This window comes from Notamacropus eugenii, chromosome 1 (assembly GCF_028372415.1).
Source record: "Notamacropus eugenii isolate mMacEug1 chromosome 1, mMacEug1.pri_v2, whole genome shotgun sequence".
Classification (NCBI taxonomy): Eukaryota; Metazoa; Chordata; class Mammalia; order Diprotodontia; family Macropodidae; genus Notamacropus; species Notamacropus eugenii.
This window is the reverse complement of record NC_092872.1, coordinates 641,720,587-641,744,675: the sequence shown is the minus strand read 5'-3', so window position 1 is coordinate 641,744,675 and position 24,089 is coordinate 641,720,587. Positions and strand designations below refer to the sequence as shown.

Genomic DNA, 24,089 nt, shown 5'->3' with positions numbered 1-24,089 from the left:
TGCAGAGGATAGAAAACTTGGAGTGTGGGCTTTATATTCTAGAAAGCAGATTCTGGATCCAGAAATATCTCAACAGACTAAAATGTTGGGCCATATAGAATATGATGAAATTTAATAGGCATAACTATAAATTCCTACACTTGGATTCAAAGATAGTTTATAAATATAGCTAAGAAGAGATCAAGTTACCCAACAATTCCTGTGAAATAAATCTGGGGATTATATCATACCATAAGCTCAATATGTTCTGCAGTATGATATGACAGCCACCCAAATTAATGTGATCGTGGACTTCATTTAGAGAAACACAGTGTCCTGAATAAGGGAAATTATTGTTCTCTTATAAATATACACTGGTCATGCCCTGTCTGGAGTGCTATATTCAGTTTGGGGGACCATGTTTTAGGAAAGGTATTAACAAGCTAGAAAACATCCACAAGAAGAGGACCAGAATGGTGAGAGTACTAGAGAATATTGCCACATGAAAATCAGAGGAAGGAACTCCCAGTGCTTTAGACTAGAGAACAGGAGATGTAGAGGAAGAGGACCTGGCAGCTGTTTCCAGTGTGGAAGAGGAAGTAGACTTGTTCTGCTTAGCCCGACAGGGCAGAACTAGGAGCAGTTACTAGATATTATAGAGTAGCAGATTTAGATATGAAACAAATTAAAATGAGATTGGAATGATCTGGTGGGGTGGTGTGTTGTCCCATACTGGAACCCTTCAAGTAGAGATGGTATGAACACTGGGGAGATGGACGGTTTTCTTTAGTCAGGTACAGATTACCCTAGTTGTCTTTTAAGGTCAGTTTCTGTTCTTAGATTCTATGATAAGGAAGCATGTTTCAAGTCTGGCTTTTTGGTTTTTTCTTTGTTTATGAAGCGCAATTTTAAAGTAAATTTGATTTTGCCATGGTATTTTACTATCCTCCTTAACAGTGATTGATTAACCTGTATTTCATGGACAGAAGCAGTGAAAGATGTTTGTTTTATAAGAACAAAATATTACTACCATTACCATTTGATGACATAGATTATGTTTTGAATGATTGGTTTAGGGATGAAGACATGCAAAGTTTGGCCAGTTTGATGAGTATGAAGCAGGCTGACATTGGCAATTTAGATGACTTTGAAGAGGACAACGAAGATGATGAAGAGAACAGAGTGAACCAAGAGGAAAAGGCTGCAAAAATTACAGGTTGGCCTTGTCATATCATAGCACAAAGATTTTTTTGTTTGTTTTTCTTTTTGGCTGATTTTGGGGAGATATGATGGTGTGAATCATGGAACTTATATTCTGGTTTCTCAGAAAATCATTGAACTCAGTGGACTGTTTTTCTTTATCATAGCCTTTCCAAGGAAGAAACTTTATCATATCCTGTGCGTACTCTCTAGGCTTCTGAAGACATTGCAGGGATAGTTTTAGAGCTTTGCGATAATGAAGATAAAGTCTGAGTACAGTTAAAAAATATGAAAATTTGTCTGAAACTTACTTCATTACTTCTTGTGGCAATGTTTGGATGAATTAAATTTTATGTAATAATATAATTCCCTGTGGTTACCAATCTGCCCTAAGACAGAAAAGGTGACAAAAGTAGATATGTGTCAGTCTCACTTAGTTTGTTCTCATTTATTACAAACGTATTATCTGGCCCCTCAAGCTTCATCAATTAAAAAACTTCTCATAAGGCATCAAACAATTAGAACTGTTTTTTTTAAAATCTAATAACTAAGTGATTATATCTATTTCTACATCTGTATCTATAGCTACAATATCTATATATCTTTGTGTGTCAATAGATGGATATAGATATCTAGCTACATATCTGTATCTATCTATGCATGTTGAGAGTGTGCATGCTTGAGTGTGTGTGTATGTGTGTGTGTGTGTGTGTGTGTGTGTGTGTGTGTGTGTGTGGAGAGAGAATAAGACAATCACATTTAAAACAACAGTATTTTGCAACCTATTACCTTGAGAAAAACCAAGGACTTTTTGTGAGAGCTGATCATAAAAGCATCTTCATGTTCTTTTAGCTAGTGAACTGTACAAGAAACCTGGAGAAATGGCACACCATTTCTTTTCTCAGCTTCCTCCATAAATTCTTCCCCCACTAGTCTGTCTCACATTGATTTCCTTTTACTTTTTTCTCCTCTTGTATTTGCTATATTTATAACTTTTTAACACTGTGTGTATTGCTGTGTTTTCTTTTAAACTATTTTTGTTGTGCAGATCTTGTTTCCTTAACTAAGAAGTTTGTTGAGAGCAGGAAAACTGTGTTTTATTTCTTGGGTATTTCCCATGATACCTGGTTCATGTAGTGGCTATATAACTATAATAGTCTTTTATAAGATAACATATTGAGTCATAGGTTTTGGGAATTAGAAAGGTGTTAGAGGTCATAGAGAGCATTCAAAGACTTGTTGACTCTCCTTATAAAGGATAACATAGATTATTAGTATAGTATGTTACACTTCTGATATTGTTGCCAGTAACAGTACTATGAGCATGTAGAAAAAATATATATAAAAATACTCTGAATGTTTAAAAGAACTCTGACAGTGTATTTTATTTACTTGAAATTATATTATTCTAGGAAATGACTATGACAGTCATAAGGGTCCTCCTGGTATTCTTCATTTTTTATTTTAGTTTATTATTAAAAATTAAACACAGGGTCATAGATCTAGAGCTGCAAAGGGATCTTAGTAATCAGCTGGGTTGGGTCTCTCATTTTATAGATAAGGAAACTGAGGCCTCAATAAATTAAGTAACTTACCCAAGGTCACACAGGTAATAAATTGTCAAGGCCAGGACCAGAACACAGATCCTAAGACTCTAAGTTCATCTGCAAAATAGGTATACTGAATTAAGAGGCCAGTATTCCTGTTTTCTTGTTTGATATCTGAAATGAAAGCTTTTCAGTTTATCTTTCAGTATTATCATGTATAGTATTTTGTTATTCTTCATAATTGTGATTATTTTTTCAGTCTACCCAACTCATATCTCTGTTTGTCTCTCTTCCTAATAATCTTTGAATAAACACACAAAAACAAGGACACATACCCTTCTCAGGAATAACATTGCTCTATAACGTATATGTGTTTGCTGATACTCCATTTTTTTCTCTTTGAAAAAAAATAATTTTTATTTTAAGAGATGTGTTCATCTTACTAGATATTGGCTTGATGATACTATGAAAGATTCCACCTTTCCCCTACCCCATTTCAGTGTATAGTATTCAGTGAAGACCAAGGTTGCCAAAAGGTGAGGAGGCTATTCTTCTTCAATGAAGCATATTAAACAGTCACATTACTTAACATTTGTTGTATGTTGTTGATTCTGTGGTAGACATTCATTTCTCTTGTGAAAACTAATTTTCTGAAACCTAAGAATAATCAGAATACCTGAAAGCTAGGATCAAAAAAGGAATCTTGATACAATAATACAAGAAACGAAGAAGATTGTCCTGAATCATTAGAATAAGAGGGCAAGGTAGAAATAGAAAAATTAACCAGTCACCACCTGAAAGGGATTCTATGAGGAAAACCTATAAGAACATCACAGTCAAATTCCAAAACCCCTAGCTCAAGGATAAAATATTACAAGCAACAAGAAAAAACCAATCTAAATATGGCAGTGCCACAACCAGAAATCACTTAAGACCTAACAGCAGCAACACTAAAGACTGCAGGTCTTAGAACACTACATATTGAAGAACAAAAGAACTGGGCTCATAGCCGAAAATAGCATACCCAGCAAAGCTAAGCATAACCTTGAATGGGAAAAAATGGACATTTAATGAATTGTCAGACTTTCAGGATTTTGTTTGGGGAAAAAAAACCTGAACTTAATAGATCTGACATATAAGATCCAAGGAAAACATAAGGTACCTATCAAAGGACAGATTGTTTACCTTTTATATGATGAAATGTAAAATGTATATCTAAGGTTGTTATTAATAATTGGGAAATTCATAAGAAAAATTGGGCTAGACCTGAGTGTGATATGATTTTAAAAAGTAAAACCATTTAGGAACAGGTAGAAAGAGTGATTATTTTATACAAATGAAGTGCAAGGGGAAGAACTGGCACTAAGGAATTAGTAGAGGAGGAGGGCTTTCCCCAGGAATGGGTTAAAGAGGCATCTCAAAGGGTATAAAAGTCTTCTAAACTCAGAAAGAAGTAAAAGGCTAAGGCAGTAAGGAGCAGGGGGAGGAGAAAGGAAGGATTTTTAGAGGGGAGGATGAAGATAAGGATGGCTAATATAAGGGTGTTTAGATTAACAGGAATGAGAGGATAAGGGAGCGATCCTTGGAGGGGGGATAAATTAAGTTAGAGGAGGGAAGATAGTGTTAAAGTAAAGTACAAGAGTCAGGAGATAGAGGAAATAAGAAATACAAACATAAAATAAAGATCAGGAGTAGAATTTATTAGGAAGAAACAGGGTAGTAATCATGATCTCAGACAAAGTTAAAGCTAAAATAGATTTAATCATGAGAGAAAAATAGGAAAACTACACTTTGTGTCAGCCATATTAATAGTATTCTTTTAGACTTTAAAATAACTAGACAGTAAAAGGATGGAATATTGCTGTGGTATGAGAAATGATGAGTTTGTAGGCTTAGAAAAATATGGAAAGACTCAGACATAAGAAAGAAGAGGTTATCCACCCTCAGAGGAATAGAGAACAAATAAGTGTAGGATGGTCTTAGATAGACACATATGAATACAATACAATATCAGGCATGATTATAGATATCTTATGCATAAGTATGTGTAAGTATACTTATGTATGTTTATATGCATGTATTTATCTTTGTATATGTGTGTATATATATATCTGTGTGTGTATCCGTACTCAGTTGTACCTTTTACGGAGAAGGGAAGGAAGAAGGAGGGAGGAAGGGGGTAAAAAGAACAAAATAAAAATGCACAGCAGAAAACAAAAGAAAACCTACAATGAGGTAAAAAAAAATTCACAGTTCTGAATGCAGTGTGTAGTATTTATTATATAGGCTTTCTTGAAATGGAGGTTTATTGCCGTATATTTTGATTCTGCTGTGTACATGGCAATGCTTTTCTTTCTTTTCTTATTTTGTATTTAAGTTTAAATATTTGTTAATAATGTTTCTTTTTCTTTTCTTATTGTATATTTAGGTTTTGTATTTAAAATAAATTTTAAAAAAGAAAACTAATTTTCCAGCAGCAAATATTTGTCAGGTATCTTGCATTCTGTCAAGAGAAACAATATGAATCTGTATAAGTTTGTGCAAAATATATGTAAAGTAAATACAGGAAAATTTCAGGGAAGTGACAATCAAGAAGTTAAGAAGAGGCTTCTCAAAGGAAGTGGTGCTTGAACTAAGTTTTTAAGGAAACCGGATATTCTAAGAAGCAGATGTGAGGGGAGAGTTTATTTCAGGTGTGGGGTACAGCCTGTGTAAGGCATAGAAAGATGGAATGTTGTGTGTGAAGAATGGACAGAAGGCCAGTTTGACCACATTGAGGAGTTCAGGAAGGGAAGTGATATATAAGTCTTGGAAAGAAGATTGTGTAAGTCTTTAAATACCAAATAGGAGAATTTGTATTTGACCCAATACACTGCAAGCCACTACAGCTTACTGAGTAAGGGAATGACAAGTAAGACCTATATTTTAGGATTGTCACTTGGTTATTTGTGTGCATTGGAGAGGGAAGGGACTTATATGACCCTTTTCCACTCTCCTTGTCACAGTTTAGTTCTGTGCATAGCTAGGTTTATATAGCTAAAAAATGAGGAAGTACTCAGTCTTGTCCAGGCTGCACTTTGAACCCTCTCTACCATGACTCAGGAACCCCCTTACTCTGTATGCTCACTCCAGTCCTGGGAATTCACACAGTAGAAGTAATCTTCAGCCCCTGTGGCCTCTCCTTCTGATTTGATGTTTCCTCTCAGTCCCTCATTTAAGAACATTCTGGCCAACAGTTTCTCATTGCTTTCCAGGATATGCTCCACACTTTTCCTGCCTTGTTCCCTCCTTTCTCCATCCATCCCCATTCTAGCTTCCCTTTATGGGTTGTCTTCCCCCATTAGAATATAAGCTCCTTTATGTTTAGCACAGGGCCTGACACATAATTACCACTTCATAAACATTTGTTGACTAGCTGACAAATATCAGGCTCTCAGTTTGTGGACTTTCCTCAAGATCTCATGTTTGATTCAGTTAAAAAATTCAGCAAGAATTTTATTAAACATTCAAATCCTGGGTATACAAAGAAAAAAATTGAAACAGGAGCCAGCATTCTTAATAACAAATCTTAGGTCTGTCTTTGACACCTACTAACTATGATCACTGACAAGTAACTGAGCTTCTGTAAAATACCAGGAGTACCAATTTTTATATGTTTATTTTGAGGCTTAAATGAAATAATATATATAAAAGTGTTAGAAAAATGTAAAGCGCTATGTAAATGGCACTTAGGAAACTCTGTAATGTGTGTGGCAGATAGTCATTTATTCTCTTAAGCATTCTCTGTGATGGGAAACTAAGTAGCTTACAAGGCAGTCTGTTTTCTTTTTTGAGACGTCAAAATTGTTAGAAAGTTCTTCCTTTATTTAGAGAGATCCTTACTTTCTTTGTTTCTCATTCTGCCATGTAAACTCTCTGACTCTTCTCCCACATGACCATCTGTTATTCCAGAGCCTATACTTACGGGAACACACTTTTATACCTTTTTCTCTTCTACCATCAAGCCCAGATCTTAGCCTATTGACCATCTCTACTGATTTCTAGTTGTCAGTAACTCCTGTATCTGCACTAGTTACCTCAGCACTCAGTAACCTGGCAAAAGAAGAGGACTTAACTTTTTGTACCCCACCTCTCCCTCCTGAAAACAGCATACTCACCATTCCTTAAAGGTATTTTAATGACTTTTAATGCAGAGTTTTATAAGAGAACATTTGAAGGAATTATAATGAAATGATTCACATATTCAACAATAGGCATGTCAGTATAAGAGAAGTCTACTTTCCCAGTAAAACTAATAAACATAGCTAATATAAAGAAATTTGGAAAGTGATATGATGCAAGTGATATAAAAGAGGTGATGTGAAGTCAGAAAGCAAGACTACAGGAAGAGCAGACCAATTGACAAATGATTATACTGCAATATATCAGTCAATCAATAATCTCACCAAAGTGATTACTCCCATTAATAATGCAGATTGATATGCATGCATGACATTTCATCTCATGTTGTGTTAATCAATCATAAAAGTACCTCGTTTGTGCAAAGCACCAGTCTGGATGCCAGTGGTACAACCACAACAATAAAACAGTCCCTATTTTTCAAGAACTTATCAGGGAAGACAGTGTGTAAACACAGAAATTTGCACAAAACTGTACAAAGTAGTTGTATGGAAGGGTTGGCACCGGAAGCTTGAGGAGATCAAGAAAGGCCTTATGTAAGATGTATTTGAATTGGATTTGGACTGAAACTAGAAAGGGAGTTAATTCCATACATGAGGAACAGCCTGTGCAAATAAAAAAGTATAATGATATTTTGTCTGACCCATTTCAAGTCCTGTTTTTTGCCTCTGATCCATCTCTTTGACCCAGCTAGGAATCTCGAAGCAATCCCTAATCCTAGGTAGGTATGTTTGGCTTGTTTTCCCCTAAGTAAAAGGTTACTCTTTCTTCCTATGGTAGTTTATATCTCAACCTAACTTGGATAGACCTATTCATTATGGTTCTATGGAGGTGGGAGATGGACTATCTTGTCAAGTCAACAGGTATTTATTCAGCACCTACTTGGTCAATGAAGATGAAAGTACAATATGGATGGAAGAGTGAATGAAAGGGAATAATGTGTAATAAGTCTTGAAAAGTAGATTGGAAACATGTTGTGAAGCACTTTAATATTAAAGAGACTTTGACATTTTATGTTAGAGGTAATGGGAAACCATTAGATTTTATTGAGCAAAAAAAATGACATCATTATACTTTATTAGATATTTTAGGAATATCACTTTGACTGTGTGTGAAGGATGGATAAGACAATCTTGAAGCAGAGAAACCAGTTAGCAGCCTTTTACTCTAGTCTAGGTGAGAGGAGATGAGGACCTTAACTAGGTTGGTGGCCATGTGAGTGTGGAGAAAATATCAGATACAAAGATATTGTGGAGATAGAATCAACAAGACTTGACAACTGATTGGATGCATAGGAGAGTGAGTGAGAAGTCGAAAATGATTCCAAGATGGCAATCCAGGGTAACTAGAAAGATAATGAGGCCCTTAACAGAAATATGGAAGTATGGAACATGATAGATTTTGGGGAAAAAATACTGAGTTTTTATTTGTACCTGTTCAGTTTGAAATGTCCAAAAAACATGTATTTCTTTTCCCCCATCAATTCTTTATAAAGCATTTATCAAAATGTTTGAAATTTTCTGCTAGATTTTAAGTTTTCCTGGGTGCCAAATAGTCCTTAAGATGTTTTGCCTTTCTCTCACTATATGACTCTCCCATGTACCTTTTAGGTCATGTATTTTCTTGATGAATATACCTTATACCATTTTCCCCCACTCCATTCCCTCAAATTCTCATCATTTATTTATTTTTAATTTACCCCGCATTCATTTCCTAATACATCTCTTCCCCTCCTAAAGGAATTGACCCCTGTAACAAAGAATTAAAAAAATAGCAAGTCAGCAAAACTGACACATCAGTTAGGTCTGAAATTATGCCAAGTGTCCCATACCCCATACCCATACCCCTTTATATTTGCAGAGAGGGAGGATGTGCATTTTCATTTCTATTGTTCAATGTCAAACTTAATCATTATTGCACAGTATTGAGTTTCAGAGTTTTTTGTTATTTTTATTCTTTCCGTTTACATCATTGTATTCATTGTATAACTATATCCGTTCCACATCATGACTTTCCCCTATCATTGCTTTGTTGTATCATGAGCTGGCATAAGAAATTAAATGGGAATTTTGGGGGAGTTTTGCAGAAGCCTCAGATGGCACACTGCAAAAGCCAGCAAATGACACAAAAAACTTTAGAAACTCAGAATGCATAAAATATATGTGTAGTATTATGTAATATCAACATTTTATCGTTTAGTAACACAGTAATTCAGGCTTCTCTGATACAAAGGAAGGGCCAAAAAATTTTATGTAGATTTTCCAGATTGTGGGGACACCACATCCCTAACCCCTGTGATGTGGAAGAGCTAACTGTATATTCTTTTCCTGTATTCTATTTAGTTTGCTTTGTATCAGTTCATAAAAGGGTTCCTGTAATTAAAATATAATTGCATATATAAAACTTTACCAAATTAAGGAGAAAATATGTTAACTTTTCCTTAATAAAATTGCATAAGAAATAAATAATTATTGAAATACAAAAGTATAATGATATTTTGTCTGACCCATATCAAGTCCTGTTTTTGCCTCTGACCCATCTCTTTGACTCATCTAGGAATCTCGAAGCAATGTCTAATCCTAGGTAGGTATGTTTGGCTTGTTTTCCCCTAAGTAAAAGATTACTCTTTCTTCTTGTGGTAGTTTATATCTCAACCTAACTTGGATAGATCTATTCATTATGGTTCTAGCTACTTGTCTCATTTATCCCAAAGCCTCTGTTTTCTTGGTTGTTTTTCATTTAGCTTTCAGAATTGGCTTTCTCTTCCAATTTCAAAGCTTACTTCTTCTTCCATACAAGCTCTCTGTTCCTTCAGACTTCTTGCCAATTTCTGGCTTCTAGGATCAGAGTGCATGATTCTGTCCTACGTTTCTTCTGTTATGCCTTTGCTATAAAGACTGGCATTGGAAGGTTGATTTCATACCCCCCCCCCCCCCCCCCATCAAGTGCTTCCTATTTTGATGCTGTACTTTGTATGGATACCTAATTTAGTTTAGCTCACTGCAGCTTAGAATTTCTAAGCTCAAGAGATCCTCTAGCCTCAGCATCCCCATGAACAGGGATTTTAGGAATAAACCACCATGCCCAGAAGGAGTAGAACTTTCTATTTTTTCATTGGATCTTAGGGCATAAGAATATTATCCAAAATCCCAGAGCTTCCCAAACTTATTTGGTCTACCACCCCCTTTAAAAAAAAATTATTCAGTGCTTCCCTGGAAATCTACTTTCTTTATTTAACCTTTTAACAGTTTTTTAAAAATTGCGTCATCTCAAACTACTACCACCATCACCCCATTGTTCCAGCACTCCTCAGGAGGTGGTATTGCCCACTTTGGGAATCTGTTCTAGACTATCTCACAAAATGCTTTACTTTCTAATACTGGTTTATGAAATCTCTTTTTATATAAATATATGTATTTCCATTGTAATAATACATTTGAGAAAGCTGTATCTCATTGTTATTCACTTACATATGCAAACCGTAATTTAATATTCAGTTGTTTTAAATAATTGTGTATGATCATCTTAAGCAAATTGCTTAACCTCTGTTTGCCTCAGTTTCCTCATTTATAAAATAGAGATAATAGCGCCTACCTCACAGGGTTGTTGTGAGGATCAAGTGAAATAATAATTGTAAAGCCCTTCGCACAGTGCCTGCCATAGAATAAATGCCAGAGGAGTGTTAGCTATTATTATTGTTATTATTGAAATACTTATTTGTTAGTGATTTTTTTCTATCTTAATGGTCATGCTATTGCATAATTATCTCAGAGCCTAAATTACTCCTAGGTTGGAATTTAAACTACTCTGGAACCTGGTGTCCTGTCATAATTAATATTCCTTTCAAAGGTATTTATATTTGTAACCAAATAAGCTAGTCTTTTAAGCTTGTAGGACAACATTGTAAGTAACCTTAAAAACTCAGGAGGTATACCTTGTGAAAAATTCTGTTTGGCCCCTCAAATTTATACATTTAGAAGGATTCTGTCTGCCTGTGCTCTCCTTTAAAAAGAAGTCATGTCAATAAGCTTAGAGGTGATGTCCTTTAAGCAGTACAATTTTTTCTTAATAGAAATCTCCTTGAAAAATCAAGGAAAACAGGAATATGAACTATAAGCTGCTTTTCTGATTTTTTTAGTTCAGTTTTGATTTAAAAAAAATCTTTTGATATCAATCCATGCTAATTTACATAATTGATTTTAAAATATTCTTAGAAAATGTAGTTTTAATTCACAATGATATTTTATATTATGTGAAGTTTTACATACAATTTAAATTTTATTCATAAACATAGAAAATAGTGGTTCATTTTGGGAGGCAGTTTTAACTTGTTGGATGGTTTGTCTTTGTTTGATGTTGTGTTCATTTGCATAGTCTTTATGTTCCCCTAGTGGTGTAACCATACTGTGCTTCTTCTTTTTCCAATTCTGGAACAGCGTAATATTCTAATGCATAAGTATATGATAGATCACAGAAATAACATACTTTAAATGAATTCTCCTAATTAACAAAATGTCTTTTCTCTTTTTCTCCTGTCTCTCTCTCTCTTTTTTTTTAAAATAACAGCATGCTTCTACTGCTTTTCAATTAAATGACCTTACCTTACATTTGTCTTGACTGGCTTCTGTTTACAGAAATTGTAAACCAGTTGAATGCTCTGAGCAGCTTAGATGAAGATCAAGATGACTGCATAAAGCAAGCAAATATGCCTTCAGCTAAATCAGCCAGTTCTTCTGAAGGTCTATGAGCTTACCCCCTTTCTTTCTGTTTCTGATTGCTTGTACTTATTGTGATCTGCTACTTCTTGACTTATGCCTATGTTGAGCTGTCAGTTTTGTCTTTGTGCTTTTTCCTTGAATGTTCTGTTTAGTAATTTGTAATGCACCAACAGGAAACAAAGTATTGATCTATCACCTTGGTGATAGCCTCATAATAAGATCCTAGTAGATAATGATTTTTAAATACCTTATGAATTTATGTATACTTGGCTATTTATTTTAACTGTTTCTGAATCATGTGTAAATATTATTGATATGTTCTTTTAAAATCATTTTCTTATGCTGATTATCAAAATCAACATTCTTGTTTTGTAAGTAATGGATTTATTCATTTTTTTTAACCTTTTAAACTATTTCAGTATTTATTTACTGTGCCAGCTTAGACTGGAATTAAAACTGGAAGGGACCTTAGAGATCATTTAGTACAACTCTCTTATTTTATAGTTGAGGAAATAAATCCACAGAAGTGAAATGGCTTGCCCCATGCCATATACAGGTAGTAGAGTAGAACCAGAATTGAAACAATCAGGGAAAACGTATCCTATTCATTTAATTTTTTTACCATGAAAATGTTGGTGTGCTACAAAATACATAAATTATTTCTGCTATTGGCAAAACACCATACATACTTTACTGTTTCCAGGGACTGGTGGTGTGAATTTTTAGAATTTAAAATGTTTATTGTGATCACAGTTTGTTCAGAAAACTATTCCTTAAAAAAAAAATCCTTAAATTTGTTTTCAGAACTTATCAACAAGCTTAATTTTTTGGATGAAGCAGAACAAGATTTTACCACTTTGAGTTCAAATCCATTTGGTGATCCTGATGTAGCTGAATTAAATCCATTTGGAGATCCTGATTCAGAAGGTAGTAATTTTTTGTCTTCTTATATCTATATTTTAATATTAAATATTTTAATATTAAATCAAAGGATTTAGGATCATATCATTGTATATTGTAATGAAGTAATTACAGTAGCACAGTAATCTAGTGTAATTTCTCTTTTAAAAATTTATATATAATAGTTCACTAAATTTTAGTTATTTTATACTTCTGTTCTAGGTCAGTGAACTAGGTAGTAAAGCCCTGATGTTAATGATAATAACTGTACTAAGGTAAATGGGGAAATTAATATTCACTCTTAGTCCTTTAGCTCTTTCTGAACCCTCAGCGACTTTAAAAGGAGATTGTAGTTGATGATAGAAACCTGCCATGTTGCAAATTGAGGGATTTTTGTTTTAAAATAATATCTCATTCTTTTCTTTCTCTCCCTCTTTCTTTCCCCAACCATCCCTATCTCTAAAAATCAATAAAAATTCCTGCCTCCAAATCACTAGGAGTTTTGTAATTAAATATAGTTAAGTAGGGGGAAGGCTTTAAAAATTAGTATAAACTCTGAATTACAGAACATTTTATAATATACTTTCAATACTTGTTTTATGATAAAATATTGGTCATTTAACAGTGATCCTGAGAGGAATTGTTGCAAACAATGAAGAAGGAAAGCTTGATTTTCATGGCAGCTATTTGTAAATTTAGCTTCTACAGTCTTGAAAATGTTCTAAAATGAAGTGTGATCCAATAATTTAAACTTTCCCTATACCATTCTTGCTTACATTGTTAATTTGTATAACAAACCCTTATCAGTTACTAATACTGGATAAGTAGATTTCCACACAGTTTTTGTCTGGATTGGCACAATTCCAAACTAATGGATATAAATTAATGTAAGATAAATTACATTTGTAGGCTTTGCGTTTTGTGTATGGCCAACAGAACTAGAAGATAGCTGAGGGGAAGGTAGTTCAACTTCAAGTCCTGCCTCAGATTTTCACTAGCATATGAACACTAGCAGTTCACTTAACTCCTTTCATCCTCTGTCCCTATTTATACAGTGGAGAGAATAATAGAACCTGCTTTATTTCAAGGATCAAAGAAAATAATACATATGAGTTTTTTTTGAAACCCTTAAGCATTATGTAATAGCTCTTATTGTTATAAAAAATAACAATAATGGTAATGACATAATAAAAGCTTGAGCTGAGGTCTTATTGATTCCTAATTCTTTTCTACAAGTTATTTTTTTCACAAAGATGGTTCTAATAAGAGATTGTATAGTTTGATCATCTCATTCTACATTTTAGGGAACTGAGGTCCTGTGACATTTAGGGCCTAGTGTCATCCAGCTAATGATGAAAGGAAGGAGACTAGTTCTCTTTAATTCTAATTAGTATATGTTATGTTATAATAAGGGTTCTTTATTTGCAGTCCATAGAGAGAGTTCAGGGGGAACTGAATAGGAGAAAAAAATTAAATCTTTATGCTTACTAACCTTTAGTTTTCTCTCTTATTCTTTGTACTTCATTTTATGCATTTGAAACATTATTCTCATAAAGGGTCTATATTGTTCACCAGATTTCCAAAGGATTCTACTATATGAAAAATGTTAGGAATTCCTTTGATAAACGAGGCTTCCAGTTTGCCTATTAGATTATTGGATCATTATATTTCAATCAAAAAGGAACCTAGGAATCATCTAATTACATTTCCTTCAATTTACAAATGTAGAAACTGAGGCCCAGGTAGTGTAAATTACCTCCTCCACAAAGTTACAAAAGTAATCTTAGTCACTTAAGGATAAGAGTAATTTGCCTAAATGTTTTGAATGATACTTGAATTCCTTATTCCAGAGTATAACTTATTATATGAAATCTAAATGATTTTTTAAAATAAAAACAACTATGAACCAAAGTAGAAAGAAAAAAAAAACATAATCGTAACCTTATATTCTCCTTGAATCAGCTTAGGAGGCTAATAGTCATAATTCCAGATTGTTAATGATACTTGTAGTCCTAGGAAAGAATATAATAATATTATCTTTTTTGTGTGAAAAAGAGTGTTCTCTTTGAGACAAAGCTATTTTCTATTCTTATTAATTGATATCCAATATACTTATGCTCATTTTTTAAATTTTTAAACAGTATGTTTATTTTTTGATTAATTAGTTAGTTAAGACCTGTCCCTAAATAACAGCACTATATTAGGGAGGAAAAAGCTATCAAGATAGTAATGATAGTTCAACTTGTTTCTGAATTTCCTGTTGAAAAAATTGCCCTTTCTCTTTGCTTTGTTTAAATGCTTCTTATCTACTCATTGACATTTTGCACTTCAGTGGCTCTTTGAAAAGCTTATTAGATATGTTTGTAAGCTTTTGTATGAAATAATCTTACCTTAAACCCTCTTTTGTTACTGTTATGTCATTTTGCAGTCTGCTTTATGATTTCAAATGCTTTCTTGCTTTTGTTTTTCCCAAGTGTGGTGATTATATTTGGATCAATTTTTGCTGTTTTCTTCACAAATGTGCAAATAAAATCCCTTTTCCATTGACTAGCTTTGTCAATTTTTTTCACAACATATACCACAAAGACTTTATTTTTGGTAATCTAAATCAAAGATTAGACATTTGTATTTTGCAGTGATATGGTTATTGCCATTGTGTGTTACTGTAATTAAAGGAAAATATTATGAGTATGTCTATAAGAATGAGGGTTACATATTGCCAGGCCTAGAGGCCTGTGGGCTACCCGAGTCTTCCCTTACCTCTATCGGAGGTCTTCGGTTGGCCAAACCGGATGCTCGTATGAGAGAAAGGACGTTCCAGAGTCGAACAAGGGTTGAGCTTTATTCAGGGTTCTGGTTACAAGTGCAGGGGAATTCTTCCTTAGGAGGGAGCGAAGAATCTCCCAAGGAGGCAAAGATCTTACAATAAGAGATTGGAAGTAGAAGTATAAGTGGGGAGAGAGGGGGAGGGGAGAGAAGAGAGAGGGAAAGTGGAGCCTTGTTGTCCTCACCGCTCTGCGCCCCTCCGCCCAAGAGAACTTTCAGGCTTTCCTGATCCTACTTAAACCCTCCAGCAGCATAGTTTGCATCTGAATACCGTGCTGTTAGATAACAATAGTGTGCCCAGATCCAGGACAATCTCGAGGGCTGGGAGAGCTCTCTCCCATCACGTTTCTCACGGGAAGAGGCAGAAATACACGAGATAGCTCGGTTCACCTCGATTCCCAGCCGTTTCCTGGGGGGTCTCGTGAGAACTCTAAGATTTAGAAGTTCCCACCTTTACCTGCCCGAGACTGTCCACCTGGAATTGAGCTTCCATCCCCAACAACATATTTCCCTTGTATTTAAAAAAGAAAAAACTGTATTTTTTCTTAAACTTATGCTACAGTTTGTAATTCTTTGCCATGCTAATTAATCTCATAATGATAAATTCTTTTTTTACATCTCAAAATCAAATTCTATATAATTTGAAACCAAACATATTTTAAAGTCAACATAAAGACAAAATTCAATTTTCTGATATATGATGTATTAATATGATGTTTAAAAACTGTTCAACTTTAAAATGTATGACCTCAGCCCACAATATATCTTCATCAAATTTTAGAACATATATGTACATAAATGTAATTGCATAAAATTCTCAGAAACGCCAGTTATGTATCAAATACATTTCAGAAGGAGAATTTCCAATATTTGTACTTTTATCTGCTCTTCTATTGTTCTTCAACCTACACCCTTTCTCCTTTACTTCTTGTCCTGCAGGACTTTTGTTAAGTGAGGGGAAGAACAGAATACTAACTGAAGGATTTGCCTTACACTTAGGAGTTCAGTTTCTGTACTGAAATGTACTGCCTTTATGATCATGTGAACCTCTTATTTCTCCAGGCTGCTCTCTAGGGCTGTAAGTTATAAAATTCCAACTTGCATCTATGGAGGGAATTTTCTGTAGGAAAACAGAAGCATGTTCTGCCTAGGTAAGCAGTACGCAAAGCTGCAGTAGCGGTTACACAGATAGCTAAAAAACTAGGGATCTCGGCAGGATACTAATATGTGTATTTGAGTCTGCACCAGTCTTTCGTGAAAGGGGTCTAAAATCCATTTAGGGCCAGTTCTGGAAGTCACTTGGGGCAAGAATTGACTGAGTCCTGTGAAAGGTGAATTTCCAAGCATGGGAGAGAAAACTGAGACAACTTTGAGGTATACCCCTCTGGGGATCCACCACCAAAGGAGAAAAGAATCAGAAATTAAGCAATAAGAGGATGGAGAAAAGAGTGAAATTACCAAAAACCACAGAACAAAGAAAGCTTAGTTTAAAAAGCTTTATAAGGCAGATAAGTCAACAGGGAAGATAACCTCCAGGACATCTAAATAAATCCAAACATCCCTGAATAAATATTGTGACAAAAAGGAAAATGAATCAACACTTGATAAGGCAAGATTCCCAAGAGATCATGGAACCACAGGAGGAGTTGCTAAATGATTCAAAAGAGAAATAAGAAGTGTAAGAGCAAAATTTATGGCATGTATTACAGAAATAATTGACAAGATAGAAAAACTTGAATTCATGATGTAACATCACTCCAAAGAAATGAGAGAGAACAATTAATTGGGACTACAATACACAGAAGCAAATGACAGTTTAGGAGAAGAAAAGCAAAAAGCAGTGTTAAGAGAACACACACTATCTGTGCAAGCAAAGCTTATTAATCTCTGAGTCGAGATGCATGGAGACAACAACTTAAGGATCATAGAACACAAAGGACAAGTCAAAAGACGTGAACATCAGAATGCAAAAAGTAATATAGGAAAACTTCCCAGAACTTCTGAGTAAAGGAAACAAAATGCTAATCAGAAGAATCTATAAATCACCTCCAGAAAAAGAGGACAAACTTACTGCAAGCTCTAACATTTAAATTTGGCAGTTCCAGTGACTGACAACAAAATCTGCAAAGCGACCAAGAGTCTTTCAAACATAAAGGAAAAGAAATTTGAATAACAAACAACTCTGGTGTACCCAACCCGAAATCACTGAAGGGAATGGAATAGTGTGTTCTGAAGAGTGAAGGAGCTTCAGATGCAACCCAAAGTGACACACTTAGGAAACTTGAATCTAATCATCAATGAAAAAACATAGACATTGAATGAAGGAGGCACTTGAAGCACTCCCGATCCTCTCAAACAAAACACCAGGTGTGTTTGTGAGTAGAAATGTTGTAAATGCTCCAGACAACTGAAACACAAAAAAGGTCAACAACTACGTCAAGGAATAAATTACCCTGGTGGGTTTGAGAAGAAAGAACTGAAGAAGAAAACATTAAAAATAACAACAGTAAAATGACTGCAGAGGGTCTATTTAGGATATTTCTTTATAAAAATATACAAGGGAATCAAGGGTAAAAGTTGAACTTAAAAGAAGTGATGTTAGAGGAACTGGTCTGAAGCACCATAGAATAAACCTCCCAACACCTGGCCTACACGTGAATCTTTTTTTTTTTTTTTTTTGCTTTAGTGGGTTAAACTGAAGAATGAGAGGGCATATAAAAGGGAAGAGGGGAAGAAGAACTCTGAAAGAAATATGTAATGTACCTTAATCAAGTCTGAGTAAACAGTGAAGGGAAAATAATTACTGCAGTCTCTCAGCAAGGAGAGGGACTAACCAAAACTAAGTGAGTATGCCAAGAGAGGGATTAAAACGGTGAATAAGAAGGGAAATTCTTAAGTTAATCAGGTGAGGGAGTCCTATTTAAGAACAGTCCTTTGGAGGAGGGTAGAGAAATAGTTTATAATGAAATATAGACACTCTAAAATGGTATAATCTGTAGGGATTTTACTGCTTGGAGTGGGTTCTATGCCTTCATGGGGAGATGCTTTGGGTGAAGAGGAATCAGAATTGTTATAAGTAACTGACATGAAGAAGAGTGGGAGAGCATGACCCAGAAAGGAAATGTCATGGAAGATGGGAAAGAAAATGAACTGCACAATCAAGAATGCAGGAAAATGTCCACCATGGAACAAACTTCTATCGTTTTTATCTCCTCGGGAATTCATCCTTCTGTGAATGAAGCACAACAGAAAAAAAAGAGGGACAAGATTTACAAGGCAATAACAGAATAATAGAAACAATTGAAGAAGAAACTCAAAATAGGTGCTTTAGAAGTTTTAATTCCATGAAAAACATACAAGCAAAGAAGAAATAAGCATAAGAATTATGGATCAAAGTATAAAAGCATAGAATAAGCAGAAAAGGAAGAGAACGAGGGGAATGAAATTTGTTTTAGAAAAAGAATTAGAAAAAAGACTAACAAAAGAAGTCTTGATGAAGAAGTGAGGAAGACATTTTGATCACTTAACTGAAGAAAAAGGGAAGAATTAGATGATGAGATAAAATAAAAAGTAAATTCATAAGTAAAACTCCAAAAACAGAGATGGAGGGAGTAGGGACAAGTTTGAGGGAAAGACAGCCTGTGAGGATGAAGATTCCTTAAAATAGATTAAACAAAACTAAAGAGAGAAAGTGCTGTCTTTGCAGAGGAAGAGGAAGGGGAGGGAGCTTTGGGGGTAGCTGAGACAGGTTGGGACACTATATTAGGGACAAATGGAAAAAAGTATTTCTTGAAATGTGAATAGATTAAATTCAATGAAACAAGAGTAATAAATTGGATAAGAACTCAAAACCCACTGGATGTGGTGACTCCAGTCTAATTCCATCTACCTTGGAGGCAGAGACTGGTGAATGTCTTGATCTTGGAAGTTTAGAATTACACTGGACTAAGCCCATTGGATATCCTTGCTAAGTCTTGATGAGACCCTAACTAGAGCCCCACTGGATTGCCTGAAAAGGGATAAACTGTCCCAGCTTAAAAAGGGAGAAGTCAAAGCTCCCATGCTCATAATTAAGTGGGATTAGATCCATTAGTAGTCCCTGAGGTTTTAGCCTAGATGAGATATGGACGCAGTCTTTGAAAAAAAAAAAAAGTCCCTCAGTTATCAGTTCTTTACAGGAAGCACACTTAAAAAGCAGAAACACATACGTGATAAAATGGAAGGAATTGAACAAAACTCATTAGCCATCAGGTGAATCTAAAAAAAGTAAAAGCAGCCATGCTGTCAGACAGAGCAAAAAACAAATATGTACAATTAAAAAGCTACATTTAGAAAACGTAGTTTAAAAACTACATTAAAAAATTCTAGATAACAAACCAATATTTGTGTGAAAATAGCATGCTCCAAATGATAGCATGTAAATTCATAAAGGCAAAATTAACCAAATTATAATAAAAATAGTATAATACAATCATAACATCAGACTTTAATGTCCTTTCTCAATTTTGGACCAATATAACAGAAAAATAGACAAAAGGGAAAATACAGAGTTGAACGCATTATAGTAAAAACTAGAAGTAAAAGACTTATGGCATCTTCTAAGTATGTAAGTGAAAGAATATTCATATTTTTCTGTACCATATGGAATGTTTATAGAAAATGATTAGATATTAGGGCAAAGAGTTATAGAAAATTAATATAAAAAGGAATAAATAGTAAACCATCATTTATAGGCCATAATAGCACAAGGATTACAAACAATACAGACTCCAATGGAGTCAACAATGAAATCCTAAATAATGAGTAGACCCAATAACAGATCACAGAAACAACTTATAATTATGTGAAAGAGAATGATAATGATAAATGAACATGTTACAATTTTTAGGATGTAGCTAAAGCAGTCCTTAGGGAGAAAATTATGTCCTGGTAACACAATTGAAAAGAAGAGAATTAAGGAAGGAAACATTTATTATCTACTATATGCCAGGTACTGTGCTAAACTCTGCAAATTTTATCTCATTTGTTCTTCACAACAACACCTTGAAACTGGGTACTATCCCCATTTTATAGTTGAGGAAACAGGCAGAGGGAAAGTGACACATAGCTCCTATATGTCTGAGGCCAGATTTGCACTCAGGTCTTCCTGATTCCATGCCTGATTCTATCCACTGAGTCCCTTAGCAACCTCTACTGAATTGAATTGTGTTATAACAAATTAGAAAGCCAAAGTAAAGAAGAGATAAACTTAATCCCTCTCAATGATATGATTTTGTACTTGGAAAATCATGGGGAATCAGCAAAGATACTAATCAAGACAACAGCTTCAGCAAAGTTGCAGGCTGCAAAATAAACCTTCAAAAGTCAACTGCACTTCTATATAATAAAAATAAAATCTAAGATTATTTTTCAATAATAGAGAAATCCCATTTCAAATTACTACAAAATACTTAAAGAATCTAGGGAGCAATATGCCAAAGCACACTTCTGTAGATTCAGTTACAAGGTGCTCCTTAACAATTTAAATAGCTTGAGAAATGTTCAGTGCTCATATCTCATTACATATCAATTTTTAAATTACAGTACCACTAAAATTACTTTATATTTTCATGTTATAGCAATCAAATTGTCAGTGGGATACTTTTTAATAACTTTATCAAATAATATTCATTTGGAAAAATAAAACATCTAGAATATTAAGACTTCAAGACCTCACATTAGTATCAAGCAATAATCATCAAAACCATCTGGCATTAGTTAAAAAACAGAGAAATAATTCAGTGGGACAGACTAAACAAGGGAGAATTTGAAACAATGGAACTTAATAACCCAATGTTTGATAAATCATTAAACATAAATTACTTAGGATGACGAAAACTGATGGGAAAAGTTGAAAGCAGGTGGGTAAAAATTATACCATATTCCACAGTATATTCTAAATATATCTGACTTCAATATTAATGCTTATACTATTAAAAATGAGAGAATCAGTTCACATATTTCTCATAGTTATGGGTAGAAGATGTATTCTTAAGCAAAATAGAGACAATTACAAAAAAATAAATGATTTTGATTATATGAAACTGAAAAGCTTCTATACAAACAGAATTATTGCATCTAGGATAAAAAGAGAAGCAGTCATATGGGGGAAAAATCTTTGAATCAGATTTTTTACATAAGAATTTGGTAAATCAGATACATAGGCAGATGAAAAGCCCTTCCCCTAACAGTTAAGTATTCAAAGGATTAAACAAACGTTCTCAGAAGAAAACAAACATTAACCACATGAAAGAGTGTTCCACTTGCTAATAACAAAAATCAGAAGAAAACTGAGATTTCACTTTAAATGGTAAAAGTTAATGTGGGAGGGAAAAGGAGGAGATGGGCTCACTAGTGCACCACTTTGGAAAGTAATTTGTTATTATGCAAATAATGTGATAAAATGTCCATTCTCTTTGGCCCAAAGTTTCTGTTACCGGGCTTATACTCCAAGGAAACCATTTGATAAAAAGAAAATCCTCATATACATTAAATATTTATAGTAGCTCTTTGTGGTAGCAAAGAATTGGAAACAAAGTAAATGCCTATCCATTTGAGAATGGGTAAATATAATGGAATATTGTTACATTATAAGAAATACCAAATATGATGAATTCAGAGAAGCATGGGAGAATGTACATGATTGGATACAGAGGAAAGTAAGTAGTACCAAGACAACAATATACACAATTAGTACAGCAACGTGAATGGAAATGATAAACATAAAGCAATCAAAAATAAATGTTGCAAAACTACAAAAAACAAACATTACCCAAAGCAGATATATGAGAAGATACTCCTATCTCACTTGTATGGAACAATGTATATTTTCAGACACTTTTGATGAAGTGATCACTTTTATTGATTTGTTTTATTTTTTCTTTTTCCTTTTCCAAAAAAAAAATTATACAGCATGGACCTTTGGGAGAGGGAAATTCTATGAGAAATTCTTGTGAGGGTAAAACAAAACATAAAAAACCCCAAGATATCAGTAAAAATTTACTTTAAAAAAGAATAGTTTGTCTGCTTGAATTTCTATTGTTACAGTATTATAAAATCACATTCTTTTTGGAGACTCCTTCCAAAAAAAATTAGTGTGTTTTAGATAAGATTCTAAAATCGATGTCTTTTCTTATGTCTTTCCTTCCATTATTTCCAAGTTCTACTATAGTTTAAATAGTAATGTAGACACTAAGGTTAATTCTTTAAACTTCTGTACAATTATTTAATTCCAAATGATTGATTCAACTTTGTCATTACACCACAGTTATAATTCCTTTTGCTCACTTGAATTGAGTGACACAGTGACTTAGTTACTTAAGAATAACTGGGAATAAGCAAAAGTTCAATTTGAAATGAATGTTTATTGGACAAATTGCTAAGGAATTCAAAAGAACTAGTAATCTATTTTTAAGTGTAATATGGTAATTATCTATTGTTGTAGTCATAGAGGCTCAAATACTATCTCTGCTCCCTATTATTATAAGACCTTGAATAAATCATTTTATGTTTCTTGAGGTAAAATTAGTGGGACATGCAATCTCTAAGGTTCATCACAGCTCCACGACCTATCATGTTTTGTATATTTTTAAAAACATAAGTATGAAATTAATAAAATTAGTCAGTCTATGTAAAGCTATGTTTTCATTTCATCCTTTACTCTGTTGATTATGCCATAATTCTTAATACAAGAATTATTATTATAAATTTATATATAACCGTAAAAACCCTGAATATTGATATTAAAATGTTAATTTTGTTTGATATCTTTTTTCTCTTGTAATTGTTTTTATAGAACCAGCTACTGAAACAACTTCATCTAAAAAATCAGAAGAATCTTTTTATATTGATAGCTACAATCCTTTTAAAGAAGTACAGGCTCCACAGTACTTGAATCCATTTGATGAGCCAGACCCTGAACCTGAAACATTTGTAACTATAAAAGATTCTCCTCCCCAACCTACAAAAAGGAAACATGTAAGGCCTGTGGACATGAGCAAATACCTTTATGCTGATCTTTCCAAAACTGAAGAGGAAGAGTTGGATGAGTAAGTATAATTGACTTTAAAATTCCCATTGGCTATTAAGTAGTCTCATATTTAAGGACAATTCTATGCATAAAGAATATAGAATAGATGGTGGAAAAAGCAGTTTGGAGGCCACCCACCCCACAAGCCTTTTTTCTCTTCCCTTACCTATGAAGCAATTGTCTACTATTATCTGATACATAATACTTGGCATACTGATTGACCTAAAGGGGTAGTCTTCTTGATATAGATAAAGAGGCATGCAAAGGGACTTGCTCTTTAATAGGTGTATAGTGAAGGACCTTAAATGTAGATATAGAGAGTTATCAAGTTACTGATATCCAGAAAGATCTTCCCCTCTTCCTGACATTGCTGAAAAGTAAATATGTGATCTTAGCATCCTCTTCTTAGAACTCTAAGTGCATTTTTCTCTAGCAGTAATATTACATGTGGTAATAGGGGGCACTGAATTGTCACTGTTGATAGAATTATAGGATCAAAGATTGAGAGTTAGAAGGGACTTTGAAAACTATCTAATCCACCTTTTGCATTTCACTACATATAATGTACATTATGGGTAAAACAGATTTTGAGGGCTGGTCTTTAGGCATATTTCTTACAAGATTGTTTATATTTGAAAACTGAAATATAATCTCATAATTAGGGATTGTCTG

At 33.9% G+C, this 24,089-nt stretch overlaps 1 protein-coding gene across 16 annotated transcripts in view; it reads left to right on the top strand.

Annotated features, from left to right (window-relative positions):
- The window catches only part of EHBP1 (EH domain binding protein 1), a 417,522-nt gene that overhangs the window by 199,685 nt on the left and 193,748 nt on the right, over nt 1–24,089 (top strand). For 12 of the 16 annotated variants that reach the window (XM_072635444.1, XM_072635443.1, XM_072635442.1 and 9 more), the window contains exons 7-10: nt 1,056–1,195; nt 11,540–11,644; nt 12,428–12,550; nt 23,184–23,436. In XM_072635444.1, coding sequence (XP_072491545.1) covers nt 1,056–1,195; nt 11,540–11,644; nt 12,428–12,550; nt 23,184–23,436 — 621 coding nt within the window. The remainder of the gene's footprint in view (nt 1–1,055; nt 1,196–11,539; nt 11,645–12,427; nt 12,551–23,183; nt 23,437–24,089) is intronic. The other 4 variants (XM_072635440.1, XM_072635441.1, XM_072635433.1 and 1 more) reach the window with 1 other exon arrangement.